The sequence below is a fragment of the Molothrus ater genome, chromosome 5 (genome assembly GCF_012460135.2).
Source record: "Molothrus ater isolate BHLD 08-10-18 breed brown headed cowbird chromosome 5, BPBGC_Mater_1.1, whole genome shotgun sequence".
Taxonomy (NCBI): domain Eukaryota; kingdom Metazoa; phylum Chordata; class Aves; order Passeriformes; family Icteridae; genus Molothrus; species Molothrus ater.
The window spans coordinates 2,536,201-2,551,536 of NC_050482.2; the positions used below are offsets into that span (position 1 = coordinate 2,536,201).

Sequence of the window (15,336 nt, forward strand, 5' to 3'; positions counted from 1 at the left end):
CACCAAGGTTTTCATTTTCTTTGGCAGCTCTGAGTGTTAACAAATTAGAGATCGATGTTGTAGCAGGGCAGAAAAGTGAAGTGAGCCATGGCTGGGGAGAAACTTCAGAGCCATTAATAGTTGCAGTTAAAGGTATTAGTTAGTGGTGCCTGAAAAACTGAGTTGGAAATTCAAAAGAAAAGGTCAAAAATCATTCTCTTTTTCCCCATTTTCTGCTGATAACTGAGGTAAGTATTTTACCCTGCTTGCTGCACTCTGAATATCTTTTACATCCTTGAATATCACTGAAATTTTTGACAAAAACCCATCATGGAATCCAGCAAATACTGGTGGGGAGTGAATTTCCATTCTGCAGGTTGCTCCTTTGTGTTGTGGAATCACAGATTGGTTGGGACCTTAAACTTCACCTCATTCCAACCTGCCACGGGCAGGGACACCTCCCAGGTTTTTGTTTGTGTGGGGGTGTGGCATTTTCAACCACTTTGGGTACATTTTGGGTTTTAGTTCTCTGTAGGAACAGGCACTGGGTGGTTTCAAGTGTCCCAAATCCTCCCTTGAGTCTGTGACAGTTCAGGCACCTCTTTTGTTACAGGCACAGCCTGGTCCTGACCCAGCTTCTCCCAGGACACAGCAGACAACTTCAAAACACAGAAGTTTTGAAGTTCCAAAACTTCACTTGGAAGTTTTTTAAAGGTAGAAGAGAGGGCATTGCACTTAAATTTGAAACAGGGAGCTCTGTGCAATCACCACCAAAATCCTGGTAATTGCCTTGATCTCAGCTTCCTCATTTGGGTGTCCTCTGTAGGCTCAGTCCCAGGTTCTTTCCTTTGCTTTTTTTTTTTTCTTCCCTCTGTGGGGCTTCTCTTTCAGTTTGAATTCCCTCTCCCTGCCTTGCAGCCACTTCTCCCACTTGTTGCACATAAGAAATTCTCCTGTGCTGTAAAAGCTCATCCCCTGCTCTGTCCATTCATCTTTAATCCCTGATCTGTCCTGAATTGTGCTGGGAGGGATTTGTTGGGTCCTTCCCCAAAGGCACCTTTGATGCTGTAGTTCAGGATTGGAAAACTGGCTTGCTTTGGGCAGTGACCATTTTTTTTTGTGCAAAGATGCTCCATTTGGATAAATTTCATAAAATCCTGATTTTCAGCCCTGTGGCAGACCCACAGAACTTTCCCCAGTGAGGGCAGTCAGTCCCCTCATTAAAAAGGAGCTCCTAATAGGGTTTAAAAACAAGAATAAAAGCCTTAAGTGTTATGTAGGATCTCTGAATGTGGATTTGGACATCCTTAGTTTCATCTCTGGAATAAAAACTGCACCAACTGACTGACTAGAGCAGCTGGATCAAATGAGAGCAGTCAGAACTTGTAGAAAGAATAACTTATCTAAAAATTCAAGCACAGGCCTGATGTGCTGACATTTCAGAAGAAATTCCCTCATCCATAGATCATTTGGAGGCAGAATGAAGATGCAGTGTTACTTGGGAAGCTGTCTGATGTTAAATGCTTGGTTTTCCATAGCTTATTAAAATCAATTCAGGCACAAATAGAGGCTTTAAACTCAAATGAAAATGCCATTGGAATGGTCATATTTATAAAGCTGTAATTTAATGTAATTTGGAACTGGGGTGGAGGCACAAAGCAGCTGATGGTTTTATTGGGGTTTTTTTTGGTCTTTTTTTTTTCCCTAATTCCTTCTCGCTCACTTGGTGGCAGTTCCAAAGATGAAACATGACTGGAGGTTTTCAAGTTTATTTCTTCTAATCTTGTCTTTCTCTCTGTAGTCCAGAGGAACCCATGGAGCTGCTCCAGGGCTGGAGCCAGGCTGGGAGAGCTGGGAATGTTCCCCTGGAGAAGGGAGGGATCCAGGGAGAGCTTCCAGCACATTGCAGGCCTGAAGGGGCTCCAGGAGAGCTGCAGAGGGACTGGGGCCAAGGCCTGCAGGGACAGCACCCAGGGAATGGCTCCCAGTGCCAGAGGGCAGCCAGGGATGGGATCTTGGCAATGAGGAATTCCTGGCTGGGCTGGGATTGCCAGAGCAGCTGGGGCTGCCCCTGCATCCCTGCAGTGTCCAAAGATGGGGCTTGGAGCAGCCTGGGTCAGTCTTGAGTTTGGACTAAAAATAAGTGATAAAATTTCCTTGTGCCTTTGGAAATCTCTTTTGAGGCTCTTCAGATCTCAGGCTCTGTGTCAACAGGATGATTAAAACAAAATGCTCCCTATTATCCACAAATGGCTTTGTTAAAGATCCTGAGATGAAATGGCCACAAGTACAATTAAGGGAGAAAAGGAGCTTAACTGCAGCAGAAACGGATTTTAAAAAGGCACAGAAAACTTCCCAATTTGCCATTCAGGGAACAGGATAATCTTTGCCTGCCGATGCTTTGAGTCTTTTCGTGGGGGAGGATGAGAAGGAGAGCGAAGTCTTTAAATTAAAAATTCTCCCCTGATTCTCAAAGGTGCCAAACAGCCCAAGCCCTTGGTTCCTTTGGTGGGTGGAGAAGGTGCTGAGCTGAGCTGGAGTCAAGCTGGGCTCATTTTTGTCTTTCCCAGCACTGACTTGAAGCAAAGGGCAGATTTGTCTCTTTTGTATGCAAGTCAAAAGTCTTTTTTTTTCTTTGTCCAATCAACTGTTAACTATGTAACTATTAAATTTAATTTTTAAAAAATTAAATAGATTGCATGAATGTTACTCTCCTAATGAATCTCTTCAGGGCTTTAAGGGCTTAAAAGCAAGAATTCAATGCCAAAATCAGTCGTGGTCTGTCTGCAGTAAAAAACAGTTTCACCACATTTTTAATAAAATAGTGCATATAGGTGAAGCATCTCTGGTGAAATTAAATGAGGGATCTCAAGTTCTCCTGGTTCTTTTGATAATCTTTTATCAGCTTGGATGACACAGGATCTCTCAGAACTTTCCCTGCTTGCAAATCTGAAGATTTTCAGCCCAGAGTGAAACGTGTGCTTGTGCTTTGAGTTCCTCCATGCAGACAAAACACTGACCTTCTGAGGGGCTCCAGGGATTTATTTTCTGACACAGACCTTTGAAATCAGAGCTCTTGAGAGAAATAATTCTCCTCTTATTCCTCCAGCTTTAAGAAGCTTCTGCTTCCACTTTTGCTCAGGGAAAATGATTTCAGTGGCAAACGTGGTGAAAACACTTTCACCAGTGGCCACATCTCATTTTTCTCCTCCTGACTTATGGCATTATTTATATTTTCTGTGGCTCTGTGTTTGTATCAGGGCAAATTGAGTGGATTTAAAAGTGAAATGGAAATTCTCTTTAACTTCTCATTCAGCCTCTGTTCTCTTTCAGTTCACTTGGAGGGAAAAGGCACCACTTGTTACTCATTTTTACTGCAATATCTTCATTATCTTTGGGCCAGAACCTCTGGGTTTGGGTTTGAAGGGGACTTTAAACTCATCCAGTGCCACCCCTGCCATGGCAGGGACACCTCCCACTGTCCCAGGCTGCTCCAAGCCCTGTCCAAGCAAGTGAATTTCCATTCTGCAGGTCACGCCTTTATTTTGTGGAATCACAGACTGGGTTAATAATAAACCAATAATAAATGTCTGCCTTTATCTGGAGATGAGGAAATGATGCTACAGCACCATTTTTAATCTGTATTTAGGGAAATGACCACTGCACTTTTATCTGAAGGATTAGGGAGGACTTGGAAAATGAAACTTCATCTCTGGGTTACGGAGAGTTTTTCTCTAAAAGAGAATCTGAGGGAGTTTCAATAGCAGGCCTGAGCCAACAAACAGCACACTTCAGCTAAGATAACAAATGATTTCTTGATAGCTTGTAGGATTAAAACTTTTGGGCATAGAGAGCAGCTCAGTTGATCACTTGAACTGCAATTAAAAAGCAGAACAAGTACACCCCAAATATTGTTTTTATGTCAGAAATGCTCCTTCATGCTTGAAAATGAGAAAAAATTGCAATCGATCCTTACAACTGTTGTGTTCATCTTTATTGACTGGCCCAAAGAAAGATAAATGGCAGCCTAAATAAGATTCTAGTCTGTGCTGGCCTGGGAGGGGACAGGGGGTGATGGAGAACCATTCATCATCTCAGCCCTGCCCTGCCCCGGCCACGCTCGCCCCACCGTGGGCTCGTCCTGATGCCTTGAGAATCTGAGCTAGGACAGAGATTAGATGGAGTTAAAGAATAAAACAGGGATATATTAAAAGGATCTCCTCAGTTGTGGTGTTTGTGAGGGTCCCCAGGATGAGGTGAGAGATGAGAATTTGACTCCAAGCTCTCACAAGGCTGATTTATTATTTTATGATGTTATATTATGTTAAAGAATCTATACTAAAACTACACTAAAGAAAGAGAAAGGAGATATCAGAAGGCTTAACAAGAATGAATAATAAAAACCTGTGACTGACTCAGAGTCCAGCACAGCTGATGGTGACTGGTCATTAATTAAAACAATTCACATGTTTGGATAAACAATCTCCAGACCACATTCCAGAGCAGCAAACATGGAGAAGCTGAGGATTTTCATCTTCCCAGGAGAAAAATCCTGGCCAAGGGATTTTTCAGAAAATATCATGTTAACACTCAATGGATGCACCTTGGGCAGCACCAGAGCCCAGCCAGGGCTGCACCCAAGATGAACCAAAATGGCCCCAAAATGCACCAGCGCTCCCGGGGTCTCTCCCTGGGATCAGTTCTGCTCCATTTGCATCTTGCAGTTCATTGTCCCATTCCAGCTTCAGCCCCTGCAGTCCCACCCTGCTTGTTTTTCTCTCTGCAGCCCACGGGGTTTGTGCTCCTGGGCTGAGATTTGGGTCATTTGTCCTTGGTGCCCAGCTGGAGCAGGAATTGTTTTGTCTCCCTGCTCTGTGCACACAGCTCACCATCCCATAATATGGAGCTCAGACCCACACACTAAAGCAGCACAGAATGGGAAAAATATAAAAGCTAAACCCTGAGGCATCACTGTGAACCTGCTAAAGCAAAACACTGGTGCCCAGTGGTGTCCCCATGAGCTGCCAAGGTGGGGATGAGCCAGGTGGGCACTTTCTGCCCTCCACTTTAAGTTTCAACTCTGACTCTTTTGTCTGTGGATTCAGGGAATTGAGCAGGGGGAAGATTTGAGATGCTGAACCTTGTTGAATTATCCTGGATTTCATCAGAGAATATTTGTTGGCTTTTTCAGCACCTTTCTACTCCTTTCCCCTCACCTTGGCCTTTGTTTCACCCTCTCTGGAAGATCTGAGTTATGTGTCAAGCCCTCCTGGTTGGTTGGTCCTGTGCTGAGGAACTGGGGCTCATTTTAATCAAGGCTGAACTGTCATTCTGGCCCCATGACATGCCATGGATCCCACAGATCCCATCCCACAGATCTCATCTCATGGATCCCATCTCATGGATCCCGTCCCCTCCTATCCCACAGATCTCATCCCATCTCTTGGATCCCATCCCATATCACAGATCCCATCCCATATCACAGATCCCATCCCTTCCCATCCCATGGATCCCATCCCACAGATCCCATCCCATATCACAGATCCCATCCCATCCCTTCCCTTCCCATGGATCCCATCCCATACCATGGATTCCATCCCACAGATCCCATCCCATTCCATGGATCCCATCCCATATCACAGATCCCATCCTATCCCACAGATTCCATCCCTTCCTATGGATCCCATCGCATCCCACAAATCCCACCCCACAGATCCCATCTCATAGGTCCCATCCCACAGATCCCATCCCATATCACAGATCCCTTCCCTTCCCATGGATCCCATCCCATATCACAGATCCCATCCCTTCCCATCTCATGGGTCCCATCCCACAGATCCCATCCCATATCACAGATCCCTTCCCTTCCCATGGATCCCATCCCATATCACAGATCCCATCCCTTCCCTTCCCATGGATCCCATCCCATGGATCCCATCCCATATCACAGATCCCATCCTATCCCACAGATCCCATCCCTTCCTATGGATCCCATCGCATCCCACAAATCCCACCCCACAGATCCCATCCCACCCCACAGATCCCATCTCATGGGTCCCATCCCATCCCCCTGGGCCTGCCTGGGGTTGCTGAGTGCCAGGGGGTCACTGGTGTGAGGAGAATTTCACTTCCATTTGCTCTCTGGCCGACGATGATTTATGAAAAAATAAATGAGGGTGCGTGGCAAGCTGGGTTTGAGTGCAAATGAGTGATGAGGAGTGGGGCTGGCACTGGGGAGTGCAGCACAGCTCTCTGCTCCTGCTGATCCAGGCCTGACCTTTGCCTGCAGTGCCTCTTACCCAATTTGTTATCATTTGTGAGAAAATATTAGCCCTGCAGTACAATTTTACCCCTGTCTGGAGCTGGCATTTTATTCACTGATTTTGGTACATTTCGAGCTTATTGTTTGCAGGGAAGAGGCTTGGTAGATGAAATCTTATAGCGGGAAGGAAAAATGTTTTTCTTTGCAATTTTCTGTAGTTGGTGTTGCCTCTTTTGGAATTTCAGGAAGTGTTTTTGCAGGAGTGAGACCTGCACTGCTCATAAAATGATAAATATTCCTCAGGACATGTTTACTCACCCAGTGACCACAGACCTGTGTCATCTGTGACTTTTATGGAAGAGTGATCTCTCTACTAACAGCCTTTTCCATTTCTTCCCCCCCTAAAAAATGTTTTCATCCTATTTCTTTTCCATACATCAATGTCTTAAGCTAAACTGCTTTATTTTACCCAAAATTAAAATTGGAATGATGCTTCCCATGGACTGGATCGTGGCATCCATGTGTGTTATGGAGTCATGGAATGGTTTGGTCCATCCAATGTCACCCCTGCCATGGCAGGGACACCTCCCACTGTCCCAGGGGGCTCCAAACTCTGTCCTTGGACACTGCAGGGATGCAGGGGCAGCCCCAGCTGCTCTGGCAATCCCAGCCCAGGCAGGAATTCCTCATTGCCAAGATCCCATCCCTGGCTGCCCTCTGGCACTGGGAGCCATTCCCTGGGTGCTGTCCCTGCAGGCCTTGGCCCCAGCCCCTCTGCAGCTCTCCTGGAGCCCCTTCAGGCCTGCAATGTGCTGGAAGCTCTCCCTGGATCCCTCCCTTCTCCAGGGGAGCACCCCCAGCTCTCCCAGCCTGACATTGGATCCATCTCCTCTCCAAGACATTCATGGACCCAGGGGCTTCACTTGGAATCTCAGCAAACCATGAAGGGCCTCCCTTCCCTTTTCCTCTCTTTTCTCTCCCCATTTTCCATAAAAATCCCTTGGGATGGATTCTGAGTGTCCCAAATCCCAGAATCCCAGAGCAGTTTGGGTGGGAAGGGACCTCCAAGCTCATTCCAGGGACACCTCCCCTATCCCAGGCTGCTCCAATCCTTCCTTGGACATTGCAGGGATGCAGGGGCAGCCCCAGCTGCTCTGGCAATTCCAGCCCAGCCAGGAATTCCTCATTGCCAAGATCCCATCCCTGGCTCCCCTCTGGCACTGGGAGCCATTCCCTGGGTGCTGTCCCTGCAGGCCTTGGCCCCAGGCCCTCTGCAGCTCTCCTGGAGCCCTCTCTGAGATCCCCCAGAACATTTTCCTCTCCAGGCTGAACAATCCCAGCTCCCTCAGCCTGACACAAATTAAATATTTGGAAGATGCCAAATCAATATTGAGGCATCAATAACTCCAGAGCACAGGATAAAGTCCAGGTTGTTAAAAGAAGGGTTCAGCTGGTTTTGATGTAATCACACAGTGTGGGATTGTCAGGGTTTTGTTGCCATGTTAACATCACTCCCTGGGATGCCCATGACTCAAAGCCACACCAGAGTTCTTGCAAGTGCCAGCACAACTTTTTTTGCTTCTCCACACCCTGTTGCCAGCAGCACTCCCAGGAAAATGATTTCAGAGGAGTTTGGAGCTGCTCAAACTTTGCTTTCTCCTTCCAGCTGGGCAGCCAGGTGCCTTGGTTATTACAGCTGAGGTCCAGCTGTGCCCAGGCTATAAAAACCTCCTGAAAAATGCCACCTCTGTGTTATTGAGACATGGAGCAAAACAACATCCCAGTGATTTATCTCAGCCTGCAGGGTCACAGAATTCTTCAGGCTGGAAAACACCTTTGAGGTCATCAAATCCAACCATTCCCAGCACTGCCAAGGCCACCACTGAGCTGTGTCCCCAAGTGCCACCTCCACAGGGCTTTAAATCCCACCAGGGATGGGGACTCCATCCCTGCAGCTGTTCCAAAGCCTGACCAGCCTTTCCATGAAGGAGTTTTCCCAATATCAAAGCTGAGCCTTCCCTGGCACATCATTTTCACACCTAGAAAACTTCTGTGGTTTGGTGAGCATCTCTCACCTGTACTTTGGAAATGAAGGATTTTGTAGAACTGAGTCAAAGCCATGCCTGGGTTTAGGAGAGATGCAAAATCTCTTCTGAAGCTGCCTGGCTTTAAAAACTGAAATTAGCAACTGATGGAAGCAATCTGGGAGTTTGGAATATTCCAGTAAATCCTCAGAGGGGCGTTTTAAAGGCAAAGAGCAACAGGGAAATTGCAGCCACTGTTAATTTATTGTAGGATTTTGAAGCTTGACTCGAGTGCCACCTGTGAGGCAGGGGGGAGATGTGTGTGAGGAACACAAACAGGGCACTGCAGAGAAGTCCAGAATCACTATTTGGAGTTTAGTTTCTAATGAAGAAGTTGCAAAGCCTCCAGGAGCACCTTGTGCTAAATATGGGATTCTTGCCTCATGTCCTTTTACAGTTTCTTCCCCAAGAGCCATTCCTTCTGCATAATCAGGACACACTAATTCTAAAAAAAACACCCCCCAAAAAAAGTGATTTCTGAAACTCTGTCATTTTATGGTTAAGTTTTGACAGTTTTTTGAAACAACTTAAATCCAAAATCAGCTTTATTGACTGGATCTTAGCATGGCTGTGAATGATACTAACTGAAATCTGTATTTATTCTGTTGTTTTTTTTTTCCAGAGTGCCCAGTTCTACAAAGTCACCACTGAGCAATACCAAAAAGCTGCTGATGAAGTCTCAGCTCGCTTCAAGTGAGTCCCCCCTCCTGTTTTCTCCTGGCTGAGTTCTTACCCCATTAAAATGCACAATCATTCCCCTTTCCTCCCTCACAGATCCTATCAGTCCCCCTGGCTCTTGAAAGGAGGGAATTTGGGAGAATTTGGAGGCCAATGTATAGGAACCATGAGCTGCAGAGAAATGGGATGCACACTTTGTACACATTGATTAATTTCTAGTTGATAAGAAGCGTGAATTATTCTAAAAATAGATTTGATGGAGCACCAAAAATGAGATTCCAACTTTGCATCCCAATGGCACCACGGGAAGGATTTAAATGAGGAATTTCACTCTGCCCTCAACAGTGAAGGTCAGATTAAATAATTTTTATTAGTGCTGAAGAAAGTGAAGTGAAGATCTGGTAATTGATGGATCAAAGTGACAGTGACCCTTGGCCTTGGACCTTCCCTTTGGGCTGCTTCATCCCTCAGGCTCCAGGGTCCATTTATCATTTTAGTGAGGACACAGAACTTTTTACAACCTCAATTCTCTCCTCTAACCAAGAAATGCTGCAGAAAAATGAATTATTCTGCCACGATTTTTGTAGATTTGTGGAGGGATTTTCTTCTGGTTTGTGTTTTGTTTTGGTTTTTTTGATGAGCAGGAAGAGAAAAATCCTTTCTGAGCTGCTGATAATGATACAAATATAATTTTAAAGTATAAGAAAAACTCATTTTATCTCTTAACAGCAGGAATTGTTGAATATTCTTGGGTGTGTCTATAAAAATTTTGTAGTGTTTAATGGTCAGAGTATATTGAGCACTAAATTCATCTGTCCCTTAAACAGGATGACCATTGATCAAGGTCTGATTTAAACATAATTTGGAGGGTTTTCCAGCATGTCTGGAAATCCAGGAAGGTTGGGATGAAATTCCCACCTGGTATCTCCTTCCTCTGTTACAGGGGGATATTTTCAGCTTTCTAAATCAAATTATTTTCTCATTTCACATGCATTATTCCAAAAGAGGCTTTTGGTGGGATTTGAGGTTTTGCTGAAGGGCTCTGGGTGGGTTTAGTGGGCAGAGGTGGGTTTGGGATTGGGTTTTTCCTCCTGATACATAAAGGATTTCCTGAGTAAATCCAATTCTTTGGGTTCCTTTTGTGCACAAATGGAGCTGATTGATGGAACAGGGGCCAGTCCTGAGCATCCAAGAAATTTAAGAAAAATTTAGAAATTAAAAAAAAAATTAAGAAAATAATTTTATAGGGTGCAGAAATCAAGGAATATTTACTAAGGAGGGTTTGGACAGGGAACCACATTCCTAACCCTTGATGGGATTGGACTTTTCTTAATTTTCCAGAAACTAAAGGTATAAATTGAAGTCATCCATTTGACTGCTCTGTAATAGCAGTACTGCAATCACTGTGCTGTTTTTGCACTTGAAACCAAATTCCCTAAAAATTACTGGGAATTTTTTCATCTGTGGATCTGGTATTGGTCCATTGCCTTCCAAGAAAACAAAAGGAAAGAAAAAGGTGCCTGAAATATGCACATAAATTGTGGCAGATTTGATGAAGTGCCTGAAACACCAATATTATTTATAATTTAAAGGTTTTTCCTTACATAAAATCCTTTCCAACACTGTGTCTTTTTATTGAAGGTTTCAGTGCAGGAGGTGTTATTTTATCACTGCCTCTTTTATGGAACTTGATGGATAAATGAGGAATGATTTAGTGGGACCTGAAGATGCTCTTTTGGCACTTCTCATGTGCAGTTTAATTGCATGTGAGGATTGAGAGGACAGAGGCTCCAGTGGTGTTTAAAGAGTTGTTTAATTGGCTGTAAAAGAAGAATTAAATAAGGTTGAGCTGCTAAATTTTGTTAATGCGTAAAGCCATGTGCTGCCTGTGATTGCAGGTTCCAAGTGCAAGATTAATGGATCTAATTGTGGTATTACTAGCAAATAGTCTGACTTTATTTTAGGCATGTCTAGAATTAGGTACCCAGTTTTAGTGCTATAATTTCAATTTCTTCCACTTTTTAAGCTGCATCACTTCCCAGAGCAAGAAGTGGACGGTGTTGTTATATATTAAATATTTCCTGGATTTTCCTTCCTCCATTTAATCCCTGAAATTACATCAATTGTACCTTCATCAGTCTTTAGGGATAATTAAACTTTATTAAAAGGGGAAAAATACAAATATCCCGCATGGGTTTGGATCAGAGACCTAGCACATCTTGTGTCTGCAGTTCCTATTGCTGCCTGCATTAAACTGATATTCCAAATATCCATGAGGAATGTTTTATCTCCACCAAAGCCCTGATTCACGTTGATCAAATTGGGAATTATCAAATGCTTCATCTCTTTACCAGCCTAATTCCCATCGATCAAATCCTAAATGAGCAGGTTCAGGCAGTTCCTGCAGTCCCCAAATCACATTAAAACAACATTACAGGGCCATGCTGCCCCTCCTAAAGCTGGAATTGTCTTCCCACAGTTCCATTATAACCCCAATTATTCCATTATGAACATGGCTCTGTTCTAATGAGGAGTTTACACAAGGAGAGAAGAATGCAACGTTACAGGAAGAGCTGGGCTTTGGGCAAAGATTTGAACTTTTCCTAATCAAATTCTCCCTTTGTTTTGTGGGTTTTTTCCCTTAATTTGGAGGGCTGGGAGCGGGAAATTCGGCAGCTGCAGCGGTGACATTTTATTCCCCCGTGGTGTCTGGAGCCAAGTGACATCTTCATTATTCATTTAAGAAGCAGAGAGGGCAAAGGCAGCCTAAAATAAATGTTTTTATCTTCAGTGGGTTTTGATTTCTGGTGGTGTATTTAGAATTCATAGCTGTGCAGCAGTGCTTTTTCCTAAATATTCTGCCTAAATATTCCTCTCCTGCTCTGCTGTCTTGTGGACAGCATGGGATTCCTTCTTGCTGCTGGGGTTTTTTGGGAAAAACTTCATTCCCAGGCATCCAGACTGATGGAAACCCCAAATCCTCCTGGGGGATTGACTGAGCAGTTTGGGGTGAGGTTCCCCCCAAAAATGGAATGAATTCCCCAAAGTTTGCTTGGACAGTGACAGTTGTGATCCAAAGGATGCAGCTGGAAGTGTTGGGTGTTTATTCTGAATTACACATCCAGAATAAGTACAGAAAAAGTACAGTTTTGTAGTTAGGTCCCAAGTCTGGGCTCCTCCACTTTTACTGTCTACGTGTGGTGTAAATTTGTGTCAAACTACTTGAGACTGTTTCTTCAAAAACTCTGTTTATTACAACTTTATTATGAATCTTTTGGACATGATTGTCTCCATCAATTCCCATAGAATGAATGGGAATAAATGACAAATCACCAATACAATATCTTCCTTTAATTAGGATTTCTCTATCACAAAGCCCAGGTCGTTAATGTTAACTGAAAATAAAATTTAAGGCATTGTTACCATCAGAAAATCACTGAGTGGTTTGGCTGGGAAGGACCTTAAGGATCATCCAGTTCCACCCCCTGCCATGGACACCTCCCCCATGAAGTTCTGTTTGATGCTCAGCTGTGAATATTTGAGATATTCCCAATATTTCCTGGGTGTTCTGACTGATGCTGTTGTGAGCTGTGAAGCTGAGAAGGAGCATAATGAAACCACAGTAAATTAATAACAGCAACACTTGGATATTCAGGTATAATTGTCTCACAAAGCAGTGGTGCCAATTCTCTGGACACTGAGGGGGGGAAAAAAGCAGGGTAGAGAGAAAATCAGCATTTTATTGATGACTTTGGAGCGAGTCCAGGGAAGTGTGGCTTTATTTCCCTGTCCTCGTTACCCTTCTGATGTTGGGGCACATATGGTGACTTTTGAAGGGCTCTTGCACTGCCTGTAAATTAAAAATGTTGATAGTTTCTTAATGCAGATATCTTCAGTCACCATCCTGGTGCATCCACATAACTCTGTAACATAGAAATCTGTGGTGCAGAGAGCCAGGCAAAGAATTTCTGCTTTATTTCTCCTTGTGCAGAGCCAGACTTCCAGTTTGCACCTTAAATAACCTCATTGATTCCCAAAATGGTTTGGGTTGAAGGGACCTTAAAGCTCATCCCATTCCACCCCCTGCCATGGGCAGGGACACCTTCCCAAGACCAAATTGCTCCATCCTGGCCTTGAATTAAAAGCAGCTGCTTTTAAAACCTAAAGTTAAAACTACAAATTACCAGTTATTTATGAAATACCACCTACTGTTTTGTCAATAACAGAAAATAGGAAGCTACCAAAAAAACCCTGCAGGCTTTGTGCCTTTAGTTCAGCTTTTTTTTTTGCTTGGCCAAGGGCAGTGAGCTCTGCACAGAAACTTCCTGAATTAATGTTTTCTTTTACAATTACAGCAAATAGAAGTGGTGCTTTGTCAGGAGAGAGAATCACTTCAGGCTTGTTGGCCTTGATGATGCTGTTGCTGGTGGTATCCTTGATTTTTTTGTCATGTGTTCTGTCTGGGGATGATGGTCCCAAGTTCCTCCTGACATCCCTTAGAGAGGTGTGAGCTGTTTGTAAGTGATGCTGGAAATCAGAGAATTAAACACCATAGCTCGGCTCAGCCACCCAGCCTTTCTTAGCAACAGAGGTACCCAAAGGTCTCATTCCTCCTTCTGCTCTTGCCCCTCTTCACACACAGCTGTGCTGCCCCCAGGAGAGGTTTGTGAAGTGCTTCAAGCAGAGGTGTGTGATCTCAAACACATTTCACTCCACAAGCCAGGTGGAGGTGCAGCTTTCCAGCACGGCAGTGATGCTGTCACCCCTGTTAGCTTGAAACCAGCCCAGATTCTGAGTGCACAGAGCTGCTGCAGCTGGGAAGAGACTTCAATAAATCTTTCAGGCCTCTTGTTTTTCCTGCACATCCCCAACCCAGTTCCTTTTGAATCAACTCTTTTCTTTGCTCAGTTCTTTCACTCAGGGCTTGGATTCACCTGAGGGCTGCAGGAGCAGAGCTCACTCAAGAAATCTCTTGGACCTTCTGCTGCTTTGTACCAGAGATTGTGCTTTGACCTTTAAAAATCACCCAGTTCCAGTTGAAAGAGTGGATTTTGGTGGGCTGAGGGCTACAGGAGCAGACCTCACTCAAGAATCCTCTTGGACCTTCTGCTGCTTTGTACAAGAGGTTGTGCTTTGACCCAGGGACCTTAAAAATCACCCAGTTCCAGTTTAGAGAGGGGATTTTGGTGGGCTGGGGGCTACAGGAGCAGAACTGACTCAAAAAATCTCTCAGGATTTCTCCTCCTTTGTACAAGAGATTGTTCTTTAATCCAAGAGCCTTAAAAATCACCCAGTTCCTGTTTAGAGAAGGGATTTTGGTGGGCTGAAGGCTACAGGAGCAGAGCTCACTCAAGAATTCTCTTGGACTTTGTTTTGAACAAGAGCTTGTGCTTTGACCCAGGGACCTTAAAATCATCCAGTTCCACTTTAGAGAGGGGATTGTGGTGGGCTGAAGGCTACAGGAGCAGAGCTGAGGGCTACAGGAGCAGAGCTCACTCAAGAATTCTCTTGGACCTTCTGCTGCTTTGTACAAGAGCTTGTGCTTTGACCCTTAAAAGTCACCCATTTCCAGTTTACAGAGTGGGTTTTGGTGGGCTGGGGGCTGCAGGAGCAGAGCTGCCTCAAAAAATCTCTTGGACTTTCTGCTCCTTTGTACAAGAGATTGTTCTTTATTTCAAGAGCCTTAAAAATCACCCAGTTCCAGTTGAAATAGGGATTTTGCTGGGCTGAGGGCTACAGGAGCAGAGCTGACTCAAGAATTCTCTTGGACTTTCTTTTGTACGCGAGATTTTGCTTTGACCCAGGGACCTTAAAATTATCCAGTTCCACTTTAGAGAGGGGATTTTGGTGGGCTGGGGGCTACAGGAGCAGAGCTGAAGCTACAGGAGCAGAGCTCACTCAAGAATTCTCTTGGACTTTCTGCTCCTTTGTACAAGAGGTTGTGCTTTGACCTTTAAAAATCACCCAGTTCCAGTTTAGAGAGGGCATTTTGGTGGGCAGCAGTTCCCCTCTCTCAGTTGCTCTGCACCTCTAAACAAATCAGAGAATCCTCTCCAGTGATCCTTTGGACTCTCAGAATTCCCTGAAGGCACTTTGCAGTTTGTTTATGTGTGATTGTCGCTTCAGCCATGACAAGTTTGGGTTTCCCTGCAGCCACTCAGGTATTTAATTTTGTTTCTTTGATCACTGCAGTCCATTAGGAGCAAGGGCTGGATAAAACATGAATTGTGCATTTGGAGCTGGAACAAAGGGGAACCTGGTGGAATATTTGTGTGTTTGTCTTTCTCAGAGAATCTGGGCATGGGGATGTGTTTTCATCACATCTCTGAGCTC

At 44.5% G+C, this 15,336-nt stretch overlaps 1 protein-coding gene across 2 annotated transcripts in view; it reads left to right on the forward strand.

Annotated features, from left to right (window-relative positions):
• Positions 1–15,336, forward strand: part of CHCHD3 (coiled-coil-helix-coiled-coil-helix domain containing 3) — a 144,785-nt gene that overhangs the window by 105,849 nt on the left and 23,600 nt on the right. For both annotated transcript variants that reach the window (XM_036401498.2, XM_036401499.2), the window contains one exon: positions 8,948–9,018. In XM_036401498.2, the coding sequence (XP_036257391.1) occupies positions 8,948–9,018 (71 nt within the window). The remainder of the gene's footprint in view (positions 1–8,947; positions 9,019–15,336) is intronic.